Source organism: Copadichromis virginalis, linkage group LG10 (genome assembly GCF_057382275.1).
Source record: "Copadichromis virginalis isolate Kocher_CV1m ecotype Utaka linkage group LG10, C_Virginalis_male_GT1.1, whole genome shotgun sequence".
Lineage (NCBI taxonomy): Eukaryota > Metazoa > Chordata > Actinopteri > Cichliformes > Cichlidae > Copadichromis > Copadichromis virginalis.
Window position 1 is genome coordinate 34,912,633 of NC_140627.1, and position 25,714 is coordinate 34,938,346.

Consider the following 25,714-nt stretch of genomic DNA (forward strand, 5'->3'; position numbering starts at 1 on the left):
AACTTTCCTTTTTGCTAAAGCATATAGTTAGGGCTGGACCAGGTGACCCTGAATCCTCCCTTAGTTATGCTGCAATAGACGTAGGCTGCTGGGGGATTCCCATGATGCACTGGGTGTTTCTTCTTCACTCACTATGTGTTAACAGACCTCTCTGCACTGAATCATATCTGTTATTAACCTCTGTCTCTCTTCCACAGCATGTCTTTATCCTGTCTTCCTTCTCTCACCCCAACCAATCACAGCAGATGGCCCCGCCCCTCCCTGAGCCTGGTTCTGCTGGAGGTTTCTTCCTGTTAAAAGGGAGTTTTTCCTTCCCACTGTTGTCAAAGTGCTGCTCATAGGGGGTCATATGATTGTTGGGTTTTTCTCTGTATCTATGAAGCACCTTGAGGCGACTTTTGTTGTGATTTGGCGCTATATAAATATATATATATACACAGTATATATATAGAAATAAAATTGAATTGTGTTGATCGGTCATCCAGGAAACAGTCCTTCAGACCAATGTCTAATCAGAGCCCTGAAGCTGCGGCTCACCTTGTTGAGTAGCTTTTATGATCGTGTTCATAATGACAGGTCAACACGAGGCGCCATCATGTGGTACAAACGTTTTATTAGGGGACGCCGGCTGACTTGACAGAGGAGCTTATTAACATGAGCAGAAACATCTGGAAGGCTTCACAGAGGCCTGTTTACAAACAAACAGCTGTTACAGTAAACAACAACAACAGCTGAGTCTGATCACAGCTGCAGCTGCCAGGTAAACTTCCTGTTTCAGGTGTGCTCGGCTTCATTCTGTGTGGGGGCGTGGCTTCGCTGCTTGAGTGAAGCCTTTGGCAGAGACATCCTGTGTGACCCTGTGTGTGACAGCCAATCAGAGCCAGAGGCGTGTCTTCATGTTGAGGCTTTAATGAGTTTTTAAATAAAACAGAAAAACAGCAGAAATCATAGAAAAATAAAAAAGGCAACTTTTACCCACAATGCACTGCAGGAGGTCTTTACACTTTATATCTACAGGTTACTCCTCAGGCTGAAGGCTCGTCTCCTCCTCCTGCTGCTCCTGCTGTTTCTCCTCCCCCTCCCCCCCTGCTGCTGTTAACCCCTCCTCCTCTCCTGTGGAGGTGGGGGAGGTGTTCTCCCCATCGTAGATGATGTCCTCGGGGTTTGGAGCAGGAGGACAGAACTCCTCCTCGGGGAGAATCTTCAGGAAAATCGACTCAGCCTGAAAACAAAGAATCACACGCAAACATTACAGGAAGCGCCTGCAGTTCCTCTAACGTTCCAGCGGGGGCAGCACCGAGTCAACCCCACAGACTCCCATGTTAAAATGAACATGCTTACAGCCTGATACACAGCTAACCCTATATTTATATATGCGTCTCTGGAAGCTAGCTAGCTGATAATCTAGCAAGCAGGCGTGTGTGCGTGTTTGCCCCTCCCCCGACACACAGCTGCGTGAACAAAGAGAAACTTTTATTCATCAAACACGACCTGAAGGAGGACCACGGCCTGAAAGGTACATCTCACCTGTTTGATGGCGTGTTCGTGTCCCAGAGCGCCATCTGGGCCGGAGCACACGTACACGTTAGACGGGAGGTCGTGACCTTCAGGCTCCACCCCGGAACCGTCGGCCATGTTGAAGTACAGACACCAAAGGACAGCTGGACGGTTTTCTGCAGACGGACATAATTAGATGAAAAAGTTCAGATGATAGAAGAAAAAAACGCCGCCACAGCACGTTTCACTAACGTGTCACAGCAGAAGAACACGAGTCGGGATGTTTTCAAAGGAAATGAAATGTTATAATGTAGACCAGGGGTGGGCAGCTCCACGCCTCGAGGGCCTGCAGGTTTTAGATCGCACCCTGGGTCAACACACCTGAATCACATGGTTAGTTCATTACCAGGCCTCTGGAGAACTTCAAGACATGTTGAGGAGTCATTTAGCCCTTTAAATCAGCTGTGATGGATCATGGACACATCTAAACCCTGCAGGACACCGGCCCTCGAGGCCTGCAGTCGCCCACCCCTGATGTAGACAGTACACCATCCGATCCTGGACCAGCAACTCTAATTTAATGTGTTCATGCCTCTAACGTCGGTCCAGTGTCAGAGACGGCGTGATGAGGCTTTACAATAAATCAAAACTTAATCGAATAAAAGATGTAAATGAAGCAGGAAGTTTAACAGGAACATGACGGAGGCGCTTCCCTCCACCTCCCTCATCAGCTGTGATGAATCTCTCTGTACCTGCATCCATCCATCCTCACTGCTACTGTGTTCTGCTTATAATTAAAACCACAGAAGAAGAAGGTGATGAATGAATTGAAGAGAAGAACAAGAAGAAGAGGAGGAGGTCAGGGAGGAGACAAAGTTATCAGGACACAAAGACTCACTGAGCGTTCACGTCTGTGCAGTATCAGGTCACATGACTGCAGTGATGAAAGGGTTAACGGTCGCTCTGCACCGACCAGGAGAATTCAGCTTTTACTCATAATATGTCTGACAACGTGACGTCAATCTGGACCAAACTCCATTCAAAAATCGGTGAATTTTACCCAAACTGCAGAAAACAGCAGTGAGAAACACTACAAACACTACAAACACTACAAACACCACAAACACTACAAGCGTGCTGTTTGGGGTTTTTAGAAGTTCGGATTTTCAAAGTAAAGCGTAACTTTTCTGTCCTCATGGTATTTAAACAGATTTTCTGTGACGTTCAAAGATCTGAAACTGTATTAAAATAAATAGTTGAGTGTTTTTATTGTAACCAGAGTTACAATAAAGTCTGACTCGTTTTACTGGGAACCAACCAGCAGCCTCTGAGTGCAGCTGACTGGTCTGAGTTCACCCAGGCTGTGTGTGTGTGTGTGTGTTACCTTGGTCTTGACACTCTGCCGTGCAGAACATCCTGGTTACCACTGGCGACAGGTCTTCGTAGGCGGAGCCAACCGACTGACAGGTGAGGTGGACCAGATCTAAACAGACAGAAAAAACATGGGTTAAAGTCTTCTGAGTCACGTGACCCCCACTGAAAGTACTCGAGTAAAAGCTCCTTTTAACAAGGATACAACAAAGTCAGACATCATCAGAGAGACCGTGAAACACTGAAGGATAGCTGACAGAAACCTGACAGCTGGGGACAGGTGTGACCCTCAGGTGTGACCCTCAGGTGTGACCCTCAGGTGTGACCCTCAGGTGTGTGTCTGTCAGGTGAAACTGAGATCAGGATGCTCGTGCAGACAGAGGTGTCGTTTGTTTCTGTGTCTTGAAGCAGGTTTATTCTCACCTTCAGTCTAAGAGCTCATTATCACCGTGGTAACCGAATCTGCTCACAGGTGATTGGTTGTTTCACTGGGGCCTCACAGATCATTTCCTGTGGTTTCTCTGGCTCCTCGGGGAAAATAAACACGGAGGCGACGGCGTCTTTAGATCGATGGTGTTTTGTTTTAAAGCGTTCAAGCCCACTGACTCAGTAACCAATCACAGTGCAGCATCAGCACAAGAAGAAGAAGAAGCTTTGACAGGCGGAACACACACACACACACACACACACACTCTCACACACACACACACTCTCTCACACACAGTCTCTCACACACACACACACACACACACAGTCTCACACACACACACACACACACACTCTCTCACACACAGTCTCTCACACACACACACACACACACACAGTCTCTCACACACACACACACACACACAGTCTCTCACACACACACACACACACACACACACACACACACACACAGTCTCTCACACACACACACACACACACACAGTCTCTCACACACACACACACAGTCTCACACACACACACACACACACACTCTCTCACACACAGTCTCTCACACACACACACACACACACAGTCTCTCACACACACACACACACACACACACACACACACTCACACTCACACACACACACACACACACACACACACACACACACACACACACACAGTCTCTCACACACACACACACAGTCTCACACACACACACACACACACACTCTCTCACACACAGTCTCTCACACACACACACACACACAGTCTCTCACACACACACACACACACACACACACACACTCACACTCACACACACACACACACACACACACACACTCGTGCTGTGTCTGTGCTGATGGTCATTAATCAGTGCTTCTGGAGGATTCAGCCGTTTCTCTTCAAGGACGCTGGAGGACGTCAGCATCATCATCCTCACTCTTCATGCCGAAGCAGGAAGCAGAGCGTCTCCTCCTCGCGCTGAGGCGGCCGTCTGAGCGCAGCAGGAGTCGCTCCTCTATCTTCTGCTCTCTGGGAGCTGCAGCTGTTTCCTGTTCCTGGGACAGGAGGGCCGCTGTGGTCGGCTGCTGCTGGGCCTTGTCTGCTTCAGCTGACCCGGCTCCTAACGAGGGGTTACGTGACTTCCTGTTTCCTCCCAATCAGCTCAAAGCAGTCGGTCCACTGTCCTTTGCCCTCAGTAAGGGTTCCTCTATAAACTCAGAGAAAAGCTGCTTCCTGCTTCCTCTGAAGCTCAGTTCGCGCTGCAGCAGGGCTACATGCTCCGAGCTGCTGCGATTGGCTGATTGACCTTCATCGGTCCAGCACAGCTGCACCTGAGAATCAGCCTAACCTCTGCTAAAACTGAACCCAGATCAGTTTCTGAGCACTGAGCCTGGTCTCTGCATCCAGCTGTGAGCATCACAGCTTCACAGAGTGCATTCTGGGTAAAGTGTCAGGGTTTAACATAATAATCCATGTTGGTACAGGCGGAGTCAGAGGAAGACGACCTGCTGACGCGAGGCTGAGGACGACCCGAGAGTTTGTGTTTTATTTGCTGGGAATTACACAAACAGGAAGCTGTGACCAGGGTGGCACGCTGAGGACGTGACGATGTAGCGAGCCGCCTCAGGTTGGTAAACGACGATAACCTGAAACATCAGAACGTCTTACAGCAGATCTCCTCACACTGACACACAACAGGTGAACTCACAGGTCCCAGGTATGCAGGTCATGGTGGACGGGCTCAGCTCCACCATGTTCACCGCCGGGCGTCCGTCTGTCGGAGGAACCGTGACCAGAGACACCTGCAGAGAGCAGAGGGCGGGTCTGAGCGCGTGCAGAGAGGGTCAGACAATAATCAGCGTTCCTCCAGCAGTGCATCAGTGATTACATCACTCTACAGGCTGACGATGTCATCTGAACGCTGCACAGACTCCACCCCCTGTGAGCGTGGAGGTGACACCAGGTGCTGCTTCGCTTTGATGTTTGTTCAGTGCTGATCAGACGAACCTGCTGCTCCGAGTCGCCGGGCAGGACGGAGGCGTCGGTGATCAGGACGGCTCTGCTCAGCAACCTGCACGCACACACACACACACACACACACACACACACACACACACAGAGACACACACAGACACACACACACACACACAGAGACACACACACACACGCACACACACACACACACACACACACACACACGCACACAGAGACACACACAGACACACACACACACACACAGAGACACACACACACACGCACACACAGAGACAAACACACACGCACGCACAGAGACACACGCACACACACACAGAGACAAACACACACGCACGCACAGAGACACACGCACACACACACAGAGACAAACACACACGCACGCACAGAGACACACGCACACACACACAGAGACAAACACACACGCACGCACAGAGACACACGCACACACACACAGAGACAAACACACACGCACGCACAGAGACACACGCACACACACACAGAGACAAACACACACGCACGCACAGAGACACACGCACACACACACAGAGACACACACACACACACACAGAGACACACACACACACGCACGCACAGAGACACACGCACACACACACAGAGACACACACACACACACACAGACACACACACACACGCACGCACACACAGACACACACACACACACACAGAGACACACACACACACGCACGCACAGAGACACACGCACACACACACAGAGACACACACACACACAGACACACACACACACGCACGCACACACACACACACACACGCACACACAGAGACACACGCACAGACACACGCACGCACACACAGAGACACGCACGCACACACACAGAGACACACACACACACACGCACGCACACACAGACACACACGCACACACACACACACGCACACACAGAGACACACGCACAGACACACGCACGCACACACAGAGACACGCACGCACACACACAGAGACACACACACACAGACACACACACACACGCACACACAGAGACACACGCACAGACACACGCACGCACACACAGAGACACGCACACACACACACAGACACACACACACACACACACACGCACGCACGCACAGAGACACACACACATGCACACACAGACACACACACACACACACGCACGCACACACAGACACACACACACACACACACGCACGCACAGAGACACACACACGCACACACAGAGACACACGCACGCACACACAGACACACACACACGCACGCACAGAGACACACGCACGCACACAGAGACACACACACAGACACACACACGCACACACAGAGACACACACACAGACACATTTAGATACATTAGATCTCATCAACAATCAGAAATCAGTGATTGGTTGATACTGACCTGGTGGGCGTGGTCACCCGCCGGTCTGCCCCCACAAAGCCGTCCTCCACCACAAAGTGGCTGCAGCTGATTCGCTGTCCTCGGCTGTCAATCACCGCCTTACACCTGAAACAACAGCAGAGATGCCGCGACGTCACCGATCAGACCACCGAGCACCTGGTCCTGACGAGGGTCACATGACTTTATACACCAACCACTGGCTGACTTTAATCCTGACACTGACCTTTGAACTGAAACAGGAAGCAGGAAGTGAGTCGGTGTTAGACTAAACATGTTTACAGCATCATGTTTCGTGGGTTCATAACAGAGCAGCTCAATGATGACGCTATGACATCATCACCTGACACAGGAGCTGAACCGCTTACTAGATAAATAAGTATGAGCTGTAACCACCTCGGACTGTGAGTCTGAGGCAGCAGATAAATGTTGAACTGCTTTATGAAGTTTGAGACTTTAAGAACTCTGAGTCGTCCTCGAGACGCGCAGTGACCCGCTCAGCCCGCTTTATTAAAACACCGATGATAACCGCAGTCATAATGAGCGCCGGGCTCAGGGAGACCATGATGGATCGACCTGCTCCACTCTGCAGCCTCTCAAGGCCGCCTCCACACAGCTCCACCCGATTACTGGGAATAATGATGTACACGGGCCTCATCCATAACCTGCACACACACACACACACAGTCAGAGCGCCTTTTAGCTGCGTTAGCATTTTTACTCCACAGTCTCAGTAACGAACAACAACCAGACGGATCATCAGTCACAACGACCTGTTTCCAGCTGTAACTGAAACGTCTCTGACGTTTTCTCATCAACAAACTGATCAAACTGAAGCTCCCAGGAGGACACCATGAAACACCAGCTACACAGAACTCCATTAAGAATCTGTCTCATTTAAGGTTTTCAGCTAAACACAGTCGAGCGACTGACTGGTTACATTTGAACCAGTGCAGAATAAAAACGAGCTCCGTCATCACTGCAGGAAATGATGCGAACATCAGAACAAACAGTCCACCGACAATCTGTCTGATTTTAGCTTCATACAGTCGTCTGTGGTTCAGTACAAACACAGGAAACCAGCAGCTGACCCAGAGTAATCTGATTACTGCCGCCTGTGATTTATAACTTTAATTTACCAGGAGGGATGCTAACAGGCTAACAGGCCGTGTCTATGCGTGTGCGTGTGTGTGTGTCTGTGTGCATGTGTGACCTTCCATATACAAACCTGCCTGTCAATCAATCATTTAATCAGAAAACTGATGAGGCTGCAAACAATGATAGAGAGACACTGACAGAGAGAGAGAGAGGGAGGCGTGCAGAGAGGAGTCATCTATCAGAGAGGAGGGGGAGGAGGGAGAGGAGGAGGGGGAGGCAGCCGCGGGCTGATGAAGAGCCTCAGAGGTTAAATTATGATGTTCATTTCCTCTCCATAAATTGAATATTTTACTGATCATAAATTATCGTCCAATCACAGCTCAGCACAGGAAGGTTCCTCTCTCTCTCACACACACACAGAGTGGTTGCCGTGGCAGCCTGTGTGATCAGTGCTCTTTGTTCAGCCTTTAATTAAGTTAAAGGTTAAACACAAATGATAATAACTAAGCAGGAAGTGATTCACAGCAGCGGCCAATTAAAAGCTCCAGAAACGCTCGGGGCGTGGCCAAACCAAACGAACACACCCTGCAGTTTAGCATGATGCACACATGTGTATGTGTTACCATGGAGACAGTCAGAGGACAGGGATGTGGGGTTGATGTAAACACATATTTCCTCACCTCCATGTTTGATTTTATAACTCTGGTTTTTCTCTCTGTCAACTTTAGATTTGAAAAACTGTGAAGTATAAGAAACAAACGTTTCTCCTGAAACATCCAACCACAAACATTTAATTTGAAATGCCACAGGAAGTGCTGTTTGTATGACCAGCATGACGCGGCGCAGGTTAACGATGAGCGAGACTTTAAACAGAGCAGAGAACAGAGGGGAGGAAGCGAAGGCCAAACGCCAGCCCGACAGGAAGCTGTCAGTCACAGTCTACTCTACTGCGCTTTACTCTTTACGATTCTAGTGATGGAGTTGCTCTTGTGACCCATCCAGTGACATCACTCACAGTCTGATGACATCACACTGTCAGCTTGACTCACCTCACTCGGACCCCCAGCTGAGTAGGTACTAATAAAGTACCCAGTACCAGTACTATCAGCTATCTTAGGCAAAACACTTAAAACCAAGTCGAGCCAAGTACGTGCTGGCTGAGGTACTACATAGAGCAGTACCAGTACTACAGAATTATACAGAGCACCGACAGTACTACAGTACTGCAGATACGGCAGGTGTACCTGTTGGAGTCCTTGTCCACGATCAGGCAGCTGACCGAGTGTCTCAGGCAGTAGATCCCTCCAAACACAGCACTCATCCTGAAACACACAACAACAAAGCAGCCAATCAGCACGCAGGAGAACATGTGACCTGTCTGTGCACAAGTATGTGGACACCACACGCACTTCCTGACCTCCAGCGAGACTTTCAAAATAAAAGTTTTATTAAGGCAGTATTAAGGATTAAGGAGCAGGATGTCCTGAGTTCAATTCCACCATCAGGCCTTTCTGTGTGGAGTTTGCATGTTCTCCCCGTGTCTGCGTGGGTTCTCTCCGGGTACTCCGGCTTCCTCCCACCATCCAAAGACATGCAGCTTGCTGGGATAGGTTAATTGGATAATCCAAATTGCCACTAGGTGTGAATGTGAGCGTGAATGGTTGTTTGTCCTTGTGTGTTGGCCCTGCGACAGACTGGCGACCTGTCCAGGGTGTACCCCGCCTCTCGCCCTATGACAGCTGGGATAGGCTCCAGCGCCCCCCGCAGCCCTGAAAAGGTTCAAGGTTCAAGGTTCTTTATTTGTCACATGCATAGTTACAGTGGGGCAAAAAAGTATTTAGTCAGCCACCATAAACTCAACTCGTCGTGTTTGGAGGAAGAAGAATACTGAGTTGCATCCCAAGAACACCATACCTACTGTGAAGCATGGGGGTGGAAATATCATGCTATGGGGCTGTTTTTCTGCCAAGGGGACAGGACGACTGATCCGTGTTAAGGACAGAATGAATGGGGCCATGTATCGTGAGATTTTGAGCCAAAACCTCCTTCCATCAGTGAGAACTTTGAAGATGAAACGAGGCTGGGTCTTCCAACATGACAATGATCCAAAACACACCGCCCGGGCAACAAAGGAGTGGCTCCGTAAGAAGCATTTGAAAGTCCTGGAGTGGCCTAGCCAGTCTCCAGACCTCAACCCCATAGAAAATCTGTGGCGGGAGTTGAAAGTCCGTGTTGCTCGGCGACAGCCCCAAAACATCACTGCTCTCGAGAAGATCTGCATGGAGGAATGGGCCAAAATACCAGCTACTGTGTGTGCAAACCTGGTAAAGACCTATAGTAAACGTTTGACCTCTGTTATTGCCAACAAAGGTTATGTTACAAAGTATTGAGTTGTATTTTTGTTATTGACCAAATACTTATTTTCCACCCTGATTTACGAATAAATTCTTTACAAATCCTACCATGTGGATTCATGGATTTTTTTTTTTCACATTCTGTCTCTCACAGTTGAAGTGTACCTCTGGTGCAAATTACTGACCTCTGTCATCATTTTAGGTGGGGGAACTTGCACAATCGGTGGCTGACTAAATACTTTTTTGCCCCACTGTATACAAGTATAACACACAGTGAAATGTAGCCTGACACGCTCCTCGACATGTGCAAAAAAATTGGGGGGGGTGGGGGGGGGGGGGGGTGTAGAGGAAGAGGAAGAACATATATATTAGGGCTGCCACGATTAGTCGACTAGTCACGATTACGTCGACTATCAAAATTGTCGACGACTGATTTAATAGTCGACGCATCGTTTGAAGCTTTGTAAGATCCTGAAAAACGCAGGAATAAGTAGCAGGATTTAAGAGTGTAATAACGGACTGAAACAGAAGATGGCAGCACTGCATGTACAAGGATACCAGCTGCCGTTAAACCCCGAAGAAGAAGAAGCAGCGTCCCAGAATTCATAGCGCAGCCCAGCGCAGTTTCCAACAATGGTGGCAGCTAGTTAGTTTTAATATTGCTCTTATTATTCTTTCTGGGTCACAAAATAAACGTTTAACATATTTTCAGGCGAGAATGTAGCTGTGTAAACCTCAAATATCTGCTCAGTTTATCAAGACACCGCATATTTTCAAAAGCGCTCCGACGTTTTCGGAGACGTCTGTTACCCACTAGCTCGATAGCTAGCCGGGAGCTAGGCTAACTAGAGCCGTGAGAACACCGGACTCCCGGCAAATCTTTTTCAAACCCACCGCCGTCTTTCGCTACTCAGGTTAAACATGATATATGAGTCACTTAGATAACTTAAAAATGTTATTGTTTGGCTTTTTTTAGTATTTTATTTGTTCCTGAGTAAATCGGTTTGGCTGAGATTAAAGTTTTTACACAGCTGAATAAACTTCAAGCAGACAGCTGATCATCAGAAGTGTGAGATGCTCGAGAATTTACTCCGGTGTCCTGTTATATTTTAGATAGCAAGGAGTTTATTAAACTTCACCGAAACAATCTGCAAATTTCATTAAAATTTAATAAACTATCATCTTGTCTTTATTTTTAGTTAGCACATACCTTAAACAGTTAAAGCTGTAAGCTAATGATAGTTATATAAGAGCAGATGCTGCTGGTGCAATAAGCTGTACGTTTTACCTCCAATGGATGATGATCTGATTAGTCGACTAATCGCAAAAATAATCAGTGACTAGTTGACTATCAAAATAATCGTTTGTGGCAGCCCTAATATATATATACATATATATATATGTATATATATATATATATACATATATATATATATATATGTATATATATATGTGTATATATATATATGTATATATAGAAGAAGCTGACTGCACTCCACGAGCATCTGGCAGCACAAATGAACCAGCTGCTAGTTAACAAGAGACACCCGGAATGGCTAACCGAAGGTCGGACGGTCCTGATCCCCAAGGACCCCAAGAAGGGACCGGTCCCCTCCAACTACCGACCAATAACCTGCCTCAGTACTACATGGAAGCTCCTGTCAGGCATCATATCGGCTAAGATGAACAGGCACATGGGTCAATACATGAGCGGGACACAGAAAGGAATTGGCAAGAATACCAGAGGCGCAAAACACCAGCTACTGGTAGACAGAACAGTCAGCCGAGACTGCAAGACCAGACTGACCAACCTGTGCACTGCCTGGATTGATTACAAGAAGGCCTATGACTCAATGCCCCACAGCTGGATACTGGAATGCCTAGAATTGTACAAGATCAATGGGACCCTAAGAGCCTTCATCAGGAACTCAATGGGGATGTGGCGCACAACACTAGAGGCCAACTCCAAGCCCATAGCACAAGTCACCATCAAGTGCGGGATCTACCAAGGAGATGCTCGGTCCCCACTGCTGTTCTGCATAGGCCTGAACCCCCTCAGTGAGATCATTAACAAGACTGGCTACGGATACCGACTACGGAACGGAGCAGTTGTCAGCCACCTCCTGTACATGGATGACATCAAGCTGTATGCCAAGAGTGAACGAGACATCGATTCACTGATCCACACTACCAGGCTATACAGCAATGACATTGGAATGTCGTTCGGACTGGAGAAGTGTAGTCGGATGGTAACAAAGAGAGGGAAGGTAGTCAGAACTGAGGGGATTGAACTACCAGAAGGCAACATTGCAGACATAGAGGACAGTTACAAGTACCTGGGGATCCCGCAGGCGAATGGGAACCATGAAGAGGCCGCTAGAAAGGCTGCAACCACCAAGTACCTGCAGAGGGTCAGGCAAGTCCTGAGGAGTCAGCTGAATGGTAAGAACAAGATCCGGGCCATCAACACGTACGCCCTGCCCGTGATCAGGTACCCTGCTGGGATAATAGGCTGGCCAAAGGAGGAGATAGAAGCCACTGACATAAAGACAAGAAAGCTCCTTACCATGCATGGAGGGTTTCACCCCAAGTCCAGCACCCTGAGGCTGTACGCTAAGCGGAAGGAAGGGGGCCGGGGACTGGTGAGTGTCAGCACCACAGTCCAGGATGAGACAACGAACATCCAAGAATACATTGGGAAGATGGCCCCAACTGACCGAGTGCTCAGTGAATACCTCAGGCAGCAGAAACCCAAGAAAGAGGAGGGAGACGAGGAACCATCATGGAAGGACAGGCCCCTGCACGGTATGTACCACCGGCAGATAGAGGAGGTGGCTGATATCCAGAAATCCTACCAGTGGCTGGACAAAGCTGGACTGAAAGACAGCACAGAGGCACTAATCATGGCAGCACAAGAACAAGCTCTGAGCACAAGATCCATAGAGGCTGGGGTCTATCACACCAGGCAAGACCCCAGGTGCAGGCTGTGTAAAGATGCCCCAGAGACAATCCAGCACATAACAGCAGGGTGCAAGATGCTAGCAGGCAAGGCATACATGGAACGCCATAACCAAGTGGCCGGCATAGTGTACAGGAACATCTGTGCCGAGTATAACCTGGAAGTCCCGAGGTCAAAATGGGAGATGCCCCCAAGGGTGGTGGAGAATGACCGAGCTAAGATCCTGTGGGACTTCCAGATACAGACGGACAAAATGGTGGTGGCTAACCAACCGGACATACAGTGGGGCAAAAAAGTATTTAGTCAGCCACCGATTGTGCAAGTTCCCCCACTTAAAATGATGACAGAGGTCAGTAATTTGCACCAGAGGTACACTTCAACTGTGAGAGACAGAATGTAAAAAAAAAATCCATGAATCCACATGGTAGGATTTGTAAAGAATTTATTCGTAAATCAGGGTGGAAAATAAGTGTTTGGTCAATAACAAAAATACAACTCAATACTTTGTAACATAACCTTTGTTGGCAATAACAGAGGTCAAACGTTTACTATAGGTCTTTACCAGGTTTGCACACACAGTAGCTGGTATTTTGGCCCATTCCTCCATGCAGATCTTCTCGAGAGCAGTGATGTTTTGGGGCTGTCGCCGAGCAACATGGACTTTCAACTCCCGCCACAGATTTTCTATGGGGGTGAGGTCTGGAGACTGGCTAGGCCACTCCAGGACTTTCAAATGCTTCTTACGGAGCCACTCCTTTGTTGCCCGGGCGGTGTGTTTTGGATCATTGTCATGTTGGAAGACCCAGCCTCGTTTCATCTTCAAAGTTCTCACTGATGGAAGGAGGTTTTGGCTCAAAATCTCACGATACATGGCCCCATTCATTCTGTCCTTAACACGGATCAGTCGTCCTGTCCCCTTGGCAGAAAAACAGCCCCATAGCATGATATTTCCACCCCCATGCTTCACAGTAGGTATGGTGTTCTTGGGATGCAACTCAGTATTCTTCTTCCTCCAAACACGACGAGTTGAGTTTATACCAAAAAGTTCTACTTTGGTTTCATCTGACCACATGACATTCTCCCAATCCTCTGCTGTATCATCCATGTGCTCTCTGGCAAACTTCAGACGGGCCTGGACATGCACTGGCTTCAGCAGCGGAACACGTCTGGCACTGTGGGATTTGATTCCCTGCCGTTGTAGTGTGTTACTGATGGTGACCTTTGTTACTTTGGTCCCAGCTCTCTGCAGGTCATTCACCAGGTCCCCCCGTGTGGTTCTGGGATCTTTGCTCACCGTTCTCATGATCATTTTGACCCCACGGGATGAGATCTTGCGTGGAGCCCCAGATCGAGGGAGATTATCAGTGGTCTTGTATGTCTTCCATTTTCTGATGATTGCTCCCACAGTTGATTTTTTCACACCAAGCTGCTTGCCTATTGTAGATTCACTCTTCCCAGTCTGGTGCAGGTCTACAATACTTTTCCTGGTGTCCTTCGAAAGCTCTTTGGTCTTGGCCATGGCGGAGTTTGGAGTCTGACTGTTTGAGGCTGTGGACAGGTGTCTTTTATACAGATGATGAGTTCAAACAGGTGCCATTCATACAGGTAACGAGTGGGGGACAGAAAAGCTTCTTACAGAAGACGTTACAGGTCTGTGAGAGCCAGAGATTTTCCTTGTTTGAGGTGACCAAATACTTATTTTCCACCCTGATTTACCAATAAATTCTTTACAAATCCTACCATGTGAATTCATGGATTTTTTTTTCACATTCTGTTTCTCACAGTTGAAGTGTACCTCTGGTGCAAATTACTGACCTCTGTCATCATTTTAAGTGGGGGAACTTGCACAATCGGTGGCTGACTAAATACTTTTTTGCCCCACTGTAGTGGTGGTAGACAAACAGAAGAAGACGGCCGTGGTGATCGATGTAGCGGTTCCGAATGACAGCAATATCAGGAAGAAGGAACACGAGAAGCTGGAGAAATACCAAGGGCTCAGAGAAGAGCTCGAGAGGATGTGGAGGGTGAAGGTAACGGTGGTCCCCGTGGTAATCGGAGCACTAGGTGCGGTGACTCCCAAGCTAGGCGAGTGGCTCCAGCAGATCCCGGGAATAACATCGGAGATCTCTGTCCAGAAGAGCGCAGTCCTGGGAACAGCTAAGATACTGCGCAGGACCCTCAAGCTCCCAGGCCTCTGGTAGAGGACCCGAGCTGGAAGGATAAACCGCCCACAGGGGCGTGCTGGGTGTTATATATATATATATATATATATATGTAGTATATACATTGGGTGAATGTGCAGTAGTAGCGGAAGGATAAGCAGAAGCGAATGGATGGATGGATGGAGCAGGATGTCTGATGGTGTGGTTACCGTGGTGTCTCAGCCAATTGTCTGTCTGTATTACTGGCCCCTCCCCCTCCAGCACCGCCATAGATTAATAACATAATGAAATTACAGCTGCTCCATAAATCAGAGCAAAGGGCTCTCATTAAACACACACACTCCACTCAGCTGTAAGTGTGTGTGTGTGAGAGAGATTGTGTCGACCTTCTCACGCAGAGCTAACACACACACGTAACATCAATGTGTCATCATGTGTTAATCACAGCGTGTGTGTGTTCTCATTTATTTGATGGCGAGCCAAATCACACACACAGTGCTCTGTTTTCCTTTAATCAGGAATCTGTGTGTGTGAGTGTGTGTGTAGGTGTGATAACAGCATCTGTGGGGCGATCGTGGCTCAAGAGTTGGGAGTTCGTCTTGTAATCGGAAGGTTGCCGGTTCGAGCCCCGGCTTGGACAGTCTCGGTCGTTGTGTCCACTTCACCCGTTGCCTACTGGTGGTGGTCAGAGGTCAGAGGGCCCGGTGGCGCCAGTGTCCGGCAGCCTCGCCTCTGTCAGTGCGCCCCAGGGTGGCTGTGGCTACAATGTAGCTGCCATCACCAGTGTGTGAATGGGTGGATGACTGGATGTGTAAAGCGCTTTGGGGTCCTTAGGGACTAGTAAAGCACTATATAAATACAGGCCATTTACCATCTGTCACATGACCTTTGACCTTTTTCTGAGCCCGCTCAGCATCTGTTTCCATCTGGAAAAAAAAAACTGCTAATGAAACTAAAATAATCACACAAGTAAAATCAGCTCATGAACCACCAAGTACAGGCTGCTGCCCCTCTGCAGGCTTCCAGAAGCTGTCCAATTAGAATGAAGTGGGCTAAAGCAGCTGCACAGAGGCCCAGCATCAGACAAAGAAAGATTATTATGACCCATGAATCATGCAGAGCTGCTCCTGCAGAAGAATAAAGAACACAGCCGAGACTCAGATCCTCGCCTCGGATCTGACCGACGTACCTGGTTACCTGTACCCTGCTACTCATCGCGTTTGTCACTCTGGTGGCTTCATCACGTCCACGTCACACTCAATACATCAGAACTCGAACAGTTCTCGCAACAGGTGAGCTTTGGGCGACTCAGGGTGCAGAGTAGCCTGCTAGCTGAGCACAGTAGTACTCACTGACAGTAGTACTGTAATACTGGTTCTTACCTGCAGAAACACTGGGGAATCTCTCCAAGTCCGTACACAGGAAACAGAAAGGGAGTGTTGCCATAGCGACCCAGGCAGCGCAGGAAGTGGCGCGTGGAGGCGAGCCCCACCTCGGTGAGTGTGTCTTCTGTCACCATGGCAATGGAGTGAAGCAGGAAGTGCTGCAGGTTGTCGCCCAGCTGCTGCTCGCGAAGGAACTCCAAAAATGGCCGACCGTTGTAAGCTAGAGGATGGGGAGGAAGTGCATCATTACCCACAATCATCTGATGTTGGTGAGAGTGACCTTATGATGTCAGCAGGTGGACAGGTGAGGCATCTCACCTTGGTGCTCCTCCGTCTCCTCCACACAGGAAGTCAGGAAGCGCATCAACTTCCTCTTTTCAACCACAGACAGCTGACGGCTTGCAAACACGTCTGCTCTGCTACAGGGCACCTGACGGACAGGTGAGCACAGATAGGTAAACACAGTAGGGCTGCCACGATTACGTTGACTAGTCACGATTATGTCGACCATCAAAATCGTCGACGACTGATTTAATAGTCGACGCGTCGTTTGAAGCTTTGTAAGATCACAAAAGACGCAGGAATGAGTAGCAGGATTTAAGAGTGTAATAACGGACTGAAACAGAAGATGGCAGCACTGCATGTACAAGGATGCCAGCTGCCGTTAAACCCAGAAGAAGAAGAAGCAGCAGTGTCCGTTATCATAGCTGTGTCCAAATTCGCATCCTCCTGTGCCCGCATTTGTAGGCCGATTACGTAAGAGCGACACGACGAAGACGGTCCAAATTTGAAGACTCCAACAAATGCGGCCAACAAATTTGAAGGATGGGTCGGGTGTATCCTTCATGGCCCAACCTATCCCAGAATTCATAGCGCAGCCCAGCTCAGTTTCCAACAATGGTGGCAGCTGGTTAGTTTTAATATTACTCTTATTATTCTTTCTGGGTCACAAAATAAACGTTTAACATATTTTCAGGCGAGAATGTAGCTGTGTAAACCTCAAATATCTGCTCAGTTTATCAAGACACCGCATATTTTCAAAAGCGCTCTGACGTTTTCGGAGACGTCTGTTACCCACCAGCTCGATAGCGAGCCGGGGGCTAGGCTTGCTAGAGCCGTGAGAACACCGGACTCCCGGCAAAACGTTTTCAAACCCACCGCCGTCTTTCGCTGCTCAGGTTAAACATGATATATGAGTCACTTAGATAACTTAAAAATGTTATTGTTTGGCTTTTTTCAGTATTTTATTTGTTCCTGAGTAAATCGGTTTGGCTGAGATTAAAGTTTCTACACAGCAGAATAAACGTCAAGCAGACAGCTGATCATCAGAAGTGTGAGATGCTGGAGAATTTACTCCGGTGTCCTGTTATATTTTAGATAGCAAGGAGCAGACGGATGAGTTTATTAAACTCCACTGAGACTAGGGATGGGTATTGATAATATTTTCACGATTCCGATTCCATTTTCGATTCTTTATCGATTCTTTTTAAAAAAGGAGAACACTAAGGTCGATTAGCTTAGAACTTTGTTTTATATCTTCTCTTTGAACAAGATAGAAATGTAGGAGTAACATGGCCTTACAAACCCAGCAGTGAGATCTTAAGAGATCCAGCCTACGGCTCTTCAATGGGGTGTCACAGGGTCCCCAGGAAAAAGATTGTAAATGTAAAATAATAAAATAAATATTCTTCTGTAGCAATAACAAAGTTTAACATAAATTATTCTGTAGCAATTACACAAGAATATCCAGTAATGTCCCTGCCTACAATTAAACACATTCACTTACTGAAAATCACCTGCTGTAGCAAACGGGTGCAAGCCTTTTACCACAAACTTAGACACTGCTCGGTGACATTCGTCTATCCCGGCCTGAAAGGAGACGCTGCCGGCAGACTGCAGCGAGAACTGCCAGCATCTGAGCCAGACTCTGTCTGTCTCATCATGGTCACTAAATGCACAGTAATGGCAGGTTTGTAATAAGGCAGATCGCGCTAACATAATATGCACTGTTAGTTGATTATTTACCTGCCGCATTAACGGGAGAGGACGTGCAAACGTTACCGCTGCTGCTGGGTTGAGATTCACGAGTCCGGAATTAAAAACACGACATTCATTTAAGGTCATTGTGTGTTTTGTGAGCAAATGCTTTTGCATATTCGTAGTGTTTCCTCCCTTAAATGAAATATCTACTTTGCAAGTATTGCAAGTTGCCCTGTTGTCATCCGTTCTCGTAAAGTGTAACCAAACTTTTGAGCGTTTGAGCTGCTTAGGCGCCGTGTGGGACAACAAAGAACCGGTTTTCGATACCCATCCCTAACCGAGACAATCTTTAATAAACTATCATCTTGTCTTTATTTTTAGTTAGCACAGACCTTAAACACTTAAAGCTGTAAGCTAATGATAGTTCTATAAGAGCAGATGCTGCTGGTGCAATAAGCTGTAAGTTTTATGTCCAATGGATGATGATCTGATTACTCGACTAATTGCAAAAATAATCAGTGACTAGTCGACTCTCAAAATAATCATTTGTGGCAGCCCTAAAAACAGACAGGTAAACGCAGACAGGTGAGCGCAGACAGGTAAACGCAGACAGGTAAACGCAGACAGGTGAGCGCAGACAGGTGAGCGCAGACAGGTAAACGCAGACAGGTAAACGCAGACAGGTGAGCGCAGACAGGTGAGCGCAGACAGGTGAGCGCAGACAGGTGAGCGCAGACAGGTGAGCGCAGACAGGTGAGCGCAGACAGGTAAACACAGACAGGTGAGCGCAGACAGGTGAGCGCAGACAGGTGAGCGCAGACAGGTAAACGCAGACAGGTAAACGCAGACAGGTAAACGCAGACAGGTAAACACAGACAGGTAAACGCAGACAGGTGAGCGCAGACAGGTAAACGCAGACAGGTGAGCGCAGACAGGTGAGCGCAGACAGGTAAACACAGACAGGTAAACACAGACAGGTAAACACAGACAGGTGTTTATTATTTATCTAATTCAGTCCCGACAGAACCTGCTAGGTTAGCTGCTGTCATCACCGTGCAGTTTAATGGTTTGACTCTTATAAAACAGCCTGCGCAGGTCAACCAAACTTAGCTGCCCAGGCCCGAGACCACCCTCACAGACCTCTGAACAAACCCGTCTCTGACAGACGACAGACCTCTGAGCTCAGCAAAGAGAAGCCCGGTCACTGGCACCATCACCGAGCCAAACGTGGAGGCGACACAGCGGCCACTCTCACAGGTCGATGCCAAAACCATTTAAGACCTACTTCACCTCAACATTGACTTTGTTTCCTACACGAACATAGAGGAAGTAGTTCACACAACAGTACGAGGCTGTGACCTGTCAGCTTGTGAAGAGTTTCGACCTGTCAGAGCAGGTGCTGATGTGATGACACCTGTGTTTGTTGTGTTGATTTCACTCTTCTGAGTGCGACTGTTGTTTCTGTTGTTCTCATGCAGACATGACCGACACACAGAGACAGAGCAGCTCGTACCTGCTCCACGCTGCCGTGGCGATAGGTCAGTATCCTGGTCACATTCTTGAACTCTGCATAGCGACTGACGTTTGATTTGATGAGCAGGTCGACCAATGAGCCACGAGAGTACATGAGCTGGAGGGAGATGAAGATGAAGCAACCGGAGCTCGGGTCAAACAACCAATCAAAAAGCAGTGGGATACACCGAGGGGCACGATTGGCCGAGAGGACTGTCCTTTGTTGTGCTGATGTCATGTTACCTTAGAAACCAGGTCGATGTTGAACCGGCGTCCTTCCTTTTCCAGCTGGGTGTAGCTGATTTTCTTCCTGGTTGGCTCTGATTGGCTGGGAGGAGCAGAGGGCTGTGGCTGATCCGCTTCTGGCTCCTCCCCCTGTTCCTGAGCAGCCTGTGATTGGAGGAAGTATGCAGTTATTATTGTTCGGCCAATCAGGAATTGATGTGAATGTCAGGGGAGGGCTGCTCTTCCTCACCTGCTCGTCTCCCTCAGCGGCCTCACCTGTTTCTTCTTCTTTTGAACCTGAAAGAGCTGATTGGTTTAAAACCTGCTAATCGAAGCTCAGAGAGTTGATACAGGATCAATATAAGACAGACCTGCTGATTCGGTCTCTGATGGCTCTTTAGCAGCGTCTTCACCTGCTGCTCCAGCCTCTTCTTCTTCTGTGGTGTTTGGAGGCTCCTCCTCCTCCTCGGCTTCTTCACTGAGACGTATTGATACCTTAATCAATAAACTGATCTCTAGCTGATGTGACCTTACAGGTATGCAGGAGTTTACCTGATGTAGCAGAACACCTGCAGGTTACTGATGGAGGCGGAGTCTGAGCCTGACAGGTAGATCAGCTCCTCCCCTTCTTCCACCAAGCTTGACCGATCCTGGACCTCCTCTGACAGAGACCCTGCCTACAAACACACAGGAAACTCACTGATGACTTCCTGTTGGGCATCTGGCCCCGCCCACCAAATCAACAACCTGACAATCAGTAACTCTTACTTGATGCTCCTGTATCCAGGTGAGCAGAGCGTTGAAGGTGAAGCTTGCCCAATTGGCTGCATAGTAGCTCCGCCTAAAGACACACAGGAAGCTGTCACTTCCACAATAAAAGCATTGCTCTATGCTCTTATTCTGACACTCTGACATCAATCAATTGATCTAACTGACTGATCTATCTCTGATAAAATATTTTATTTCTGTAATGTGAAAGCGTTTCTATAGCAACGCCCTCAGTTATCAATAAACAAATACATCAATTCAGCAGATACTTATTGATTTTACCTCACCTTTGAAAACATTCTGTAATTGATAACATTGATTATTAATCAGTAAGTGTTCTTGATGAATAAGTAATGACCTGTCGACGTGAAGAACTCTCTGTCCAACTCTGGAACACGCGGCTGCCACCACCGACTCAGCAAGACCTGATCACACAATCAATAATCAATAAGCAGCAGCAGGCAACAGGAATGAGGGGACATAAGGAGAGAAAGCTAGGAAAAGAAACAAGGAGACAGAAACCAGGCCTCAGCACAACCTGCACACAAAATCTATCATCAATAATAACAGGAAAGGAAACAAGGAGAAAAGTCTAGGAGACAAAACAAGGAGAGATACCAGAGGAGGGAATGAACAAGGAGAAACAATAAGGACAGAGCAGAAGGAGAGGAGACAAAAAGACGTCTAGGAGGCACAATTAGGAAGAAAAACAAGGAAAAGAGACAAGAAGTTACATGAGAGGAGGACACAAGGAGAGAGGAAACAAGGAGACAACGAGTCAAGATAGCAGAGAAAACAAAAAGAGGAGACAAGGGGACAAGATAGGGCTGCTCAATTAATCGAATTTTAATCACGATTACGATCTGGGCTTTCAACGATCATTAAAAGTGACTGAGCCGATTATTAGCCCCTCCCTCGTGCTTTACTCTTGTGCTGCTCCATGTGGCAAATCGAGCGCACCTCTCGTTTCGAACACGTGTCACAACAATTAAGAGGACCCGAGGGAAGCTCGGAAAGCTAAGCAGAAGTTATTTGGAGAGGAGAGTGACTGCCGTTGGTTGAAAAGAGGGGTTAAAAAAAACTTCAGTGGTGTGGAAACATTATGGGTTCAGTCAGACGTGGATCAAGTAGACATAGTGTGTAAACTTTGCTACGGTGTCGTAGCTGCACCACAGAGCAACACTGCAAAGTTCACTAAACATAGATGTTTACATTTTTCATTTTTCTTGTATTGCAAACATTTGCACTGTTATCAGTATTTGCACTATTTTATATTATTTTTTAAAGTCTTTATTCAACACATTGTTATTGTTAACCTTTTAAAGCCGGTCAGAGCAGCACGCTCCGTTTTGTGTAACTATTTTTAAATCCCTGTAGAACCGGAACTGCGTAAGCTAGCGCAATAATTTGTTTTGCATATGAAACCGGAGGAGTTGTACTTGCATCTGATGCCATCAGCTTGTCCTCGGTCACGGTTTCCTTCCACATAAAGCTTTGCAAAAATTGCATAAAAAGCGCTTGCAGGAACAAAAACATAATATTCCAGAAACACGCTTTACCGATCCGATCAGCTGTTCGTAACACTTCCCACAGTGAAACAGACGTCAGCGCGAACTATCGAATGTCCGCCATTTCCTGCCAGAAACCGGAAGTGACGTCATCTTCGCGGAAAATGTAGTTTTTTACTTGTAGGCCTTAAAAACCTATACTGGTGTTTTTATAAGTCATGTTTGACTTTTCTGAATAGTTGCTGGGATGCTTAGAACTCGAATTGCACTGCTGGAAATAGTTTATTTTGATGCACCTGCTGTTTTCTTTGCAAATTTGAATCATAGGATTGTTTTTTAGTTTTTCCTGCAGTATATAAAAATTGCTGTATCTCCAAAATAAAACTATGAAGACACTCAAAATTAATCCCCTGTTGTTGTAAACTATTTTTTGCATTTAAAGCTTTGAGGGATAAACCTCTTAAATTTCTCCAAGTAGAAATATATGTAAAAAAACAAAAACAAAAATGATTTTCAATTTTTTTTCTAGTTTATTGTACTTTTTTGCAATTAATGTAGTTACTATGGACTTAATGCATACATATTATTAAAATATGGGCTATAACAATTGTATTGATGTATAACAACTTGAAATGCTCCCAATGGCACTACAACATGTAAAAAAATAATATAAGCTCTGGCGGACTTGGTTCTATGGTAGGTCTTAAAGGGTTAAATAAATATCGTCAAATAATCGAGATCTCAATTTCAGTGAAAATAATCGTGATTATCATTTTTGCCATAATCGAGCAGCCCTAGGACAAGAACCAAGGAAAGAAAACAGGGAATGGAGGAGAGGGAACAATTAGAAACAACAAGGACAGGACAGAAACAAGAGCAGGAGACAAGGAAACAAGGTCAGGAAACGGAAGAAAGGAAACAAGGAACTTGAAAAGAAAAAGGAAACAAGTAGATGAGGGAACCAAACGAGAGACAAATGAAGGACAGGAGATAAGGAGAGAAGAAGGCACTGATCCTGTATCGATCAGGTTATTGATAACATGTGATCACTTTACTACTGATAATTATGAAAGTAAACCCTAAATATTGACTGTCGATCATTAGGACTCAAAGTGGTTCAGTGGTTCTGTTCCGATACCATAACTCGATCACACAGACAGCTGATTCATCCTGGCACACAAACAGTTAGCATCACGTAGCCTAGCCGTTAGCTTCCTATCCATAAGAAACAGATGGATGTTAGGAGTGCTAGCCTCTGTTAGCGGCACTGCGAGCTAACCCTGATAAAAGCTAAAGCACCTAACGTTAGCGTCAGCCCAACAGCCGCTGTCCTGCCTATTAAAGTGATCAATGAGTGATCGGACATTTATTAAAAATATCTCTTATGGGCGCTGAGTCTATGTATGTATCCAGGGGCTAACCGCTGGCCGAGGGTTAACGGCTAGCCGCTGCTATTGAAAATGCATTGGCCGTTAGCTGCAAGCTAATCCCTACTCATACCCCTGTTTTGTCCGGTTTACACCGGGATCCCGGGATGTTTCGGACCGAGCCCCGGCCACGACATGGTCCGGGATAGAAGACAGCCTAAAACCAGGTGTTGGAGTACCTGTGCCCAGAATGACCACGTCAAACTCAGACGGCAGATCCTCCGCAGCCATGTTGTTAGCAGGGAAACACAAAGTCACGTGACAGAGTTTTTTTCCTCCTTCAAATCACTGATCGATGAATTATCGAAAATAAAATTCTTCACTTATTTTCTCCCGAGGGTCTGAAAGTGTTGCATCTTTGTTCCTGTTTGTGTGACTCGTTGATGTCATCATGAAGCAGCTCTGCCAGCTGTTCCCACATCTGTGAATCAGCAGGAAACCAGGTCTGACGTCACTGTGTCAGCAGCTGATCACAGAATAGCTGGACATGAGCTTGTAGAGTAAAATCCTCCTTTTAGACAAACACACGAATATGAAACATGCAAGTGGGGAAGGTGGTGCTGATTATCACTCATAATGAGACACAGCACATTTATATGAGTCGTTTATTCATTCTAACTTGCTGAAGTTATTGTGTTATAGGCTCTCTTTACTGTTGTCACACTGACAGTTTTCAAGTTGTTAATGAACAAAAACAATGAAACAAAAGATTTTGCTGTGAACAGACATCAGGAGGAGCTCCCCATGCAGGTGAAATAAGCCATCCTTAATCTGCCAAAACAGAAAAAAAAACATCTGAGAAACTGCTACAATACTAGGAGTGGCCAAATCTACAGTTGTGAGGTGTGGTGTGACAACAACGACGAGGGCACCGTCTTTTCTACAAGACACTGCCGCTATCACTATTGCTGCTGGGAATACCAGGAAGCGAGGCATTCCAAATGAATGGCCAAACTCTCTTTGACCGACATTTCAAACTTTGGACTCGCTCGCAGGTCAGGTTTGATTGGAGCCAGTTGTTTGATGTCTGGGAAACTCAGGGGGAAAGCAGTGGATAACAGGAAGTTGTCACAAAACACTGTCTGTATTTCAATTCAATTTTATTTGCACAGCGCCAAATCACCACAACAGTCACCTCAAGGCGCTTTACATTGTACAGTAGACCCTACAATAATAGCTAGAGAGAAAACCCAACAATCATAGGACCCCCTATGAACAAGCACTTTGGCGACAGTGGGAAGGAAAAACTCCCTTTTAACAGGAAGAAACCTCCAGCAGAACCAGGCTCAGGGAGGGGCGGGGCCATCTGCTGTGATTTGTTGGGGTGAGAGAAGGAAAACAGGATAAAGACATGCTAACCCATGAACAAATTGGAGTCTATTATATCGATATTGTTGGTGCACTTTGTCCAGCCATTTGTAGATTCAAATTTTTAGATCTAATTAAAATTCAACCACTCCAAAAGATCCTTTGGAAACCCAAAGAGTTTTTTAAACTTTCTTTTTAAATGTTTACAAACACCAAAACAGAACAACACAAAACGAAGCAACCAGGTGTAGAGCGTAAAGCAGTAATAATAGAGACAGACAAAGATGAGCACACACACACACACACACACACACACGCGTACACACACACACACACACACAC

At 47.0% G+C, this 25,714-nt stretch overlaps 1 protein-coding gene across 2 annotated transcripts; it reads right to left on the reverse strand.

Moving 5' to 3' along the window:
- Positions 1 to 593: 593 nt before the first annotated feature.
- On the reverse strand, positions 594 to 24,503 carry chm (CHM Rab escort protein). Of its 2 annotated transcripts, XM_085471189.1 has the most exons (18): positions 24,244 to 24,503; positions 21,488 to 21,554; positions 21,130 to 21,202; positions 20,914 to 21,038; positions 20,733 to 20,839; positions 20,612 to 20,658; positions 20,380 to 20,526; positions 20,138 to 20,254; positions 16,963 to 17,074; positions 16,642 to 16,864; positions 9,029 to 9,106; positions 6,690 to 6,794; positions 5,311 to 5,374; positions 5,012 to 5,105; positions 2,882 to 2,980; positions 1,528 to 1,673; positions 980 to 1,222; positions 594 to 857 (listed from the first exon to the last, which is right to left on the reverse strand). In XM_085471189.1, the coding sequence occupies exons 1-17, from the start codon at positions 24,293 to 24,295 to the stop codon at positions 1,019 to 1,021; spliced, it is 1,860 nt and encodes a 619-aa protein (XP_085327315.1). In that variant the 5' UTR covers positions 24,296 to 24,503; the 3' UTR covers positions 594 to 857; positions 980 to 1,018. The 2 variants fall into 2 exon arrangements, with proteins under 2 accessions (XP_085327315.1, XP_085327314.1); XM_085471188.1 differs by having other exon boundaries at positions 594 to 1,222.
- Between the last annotated feature and the right edge of the window lie 1,211 nt (positions 24,504 to 25,714).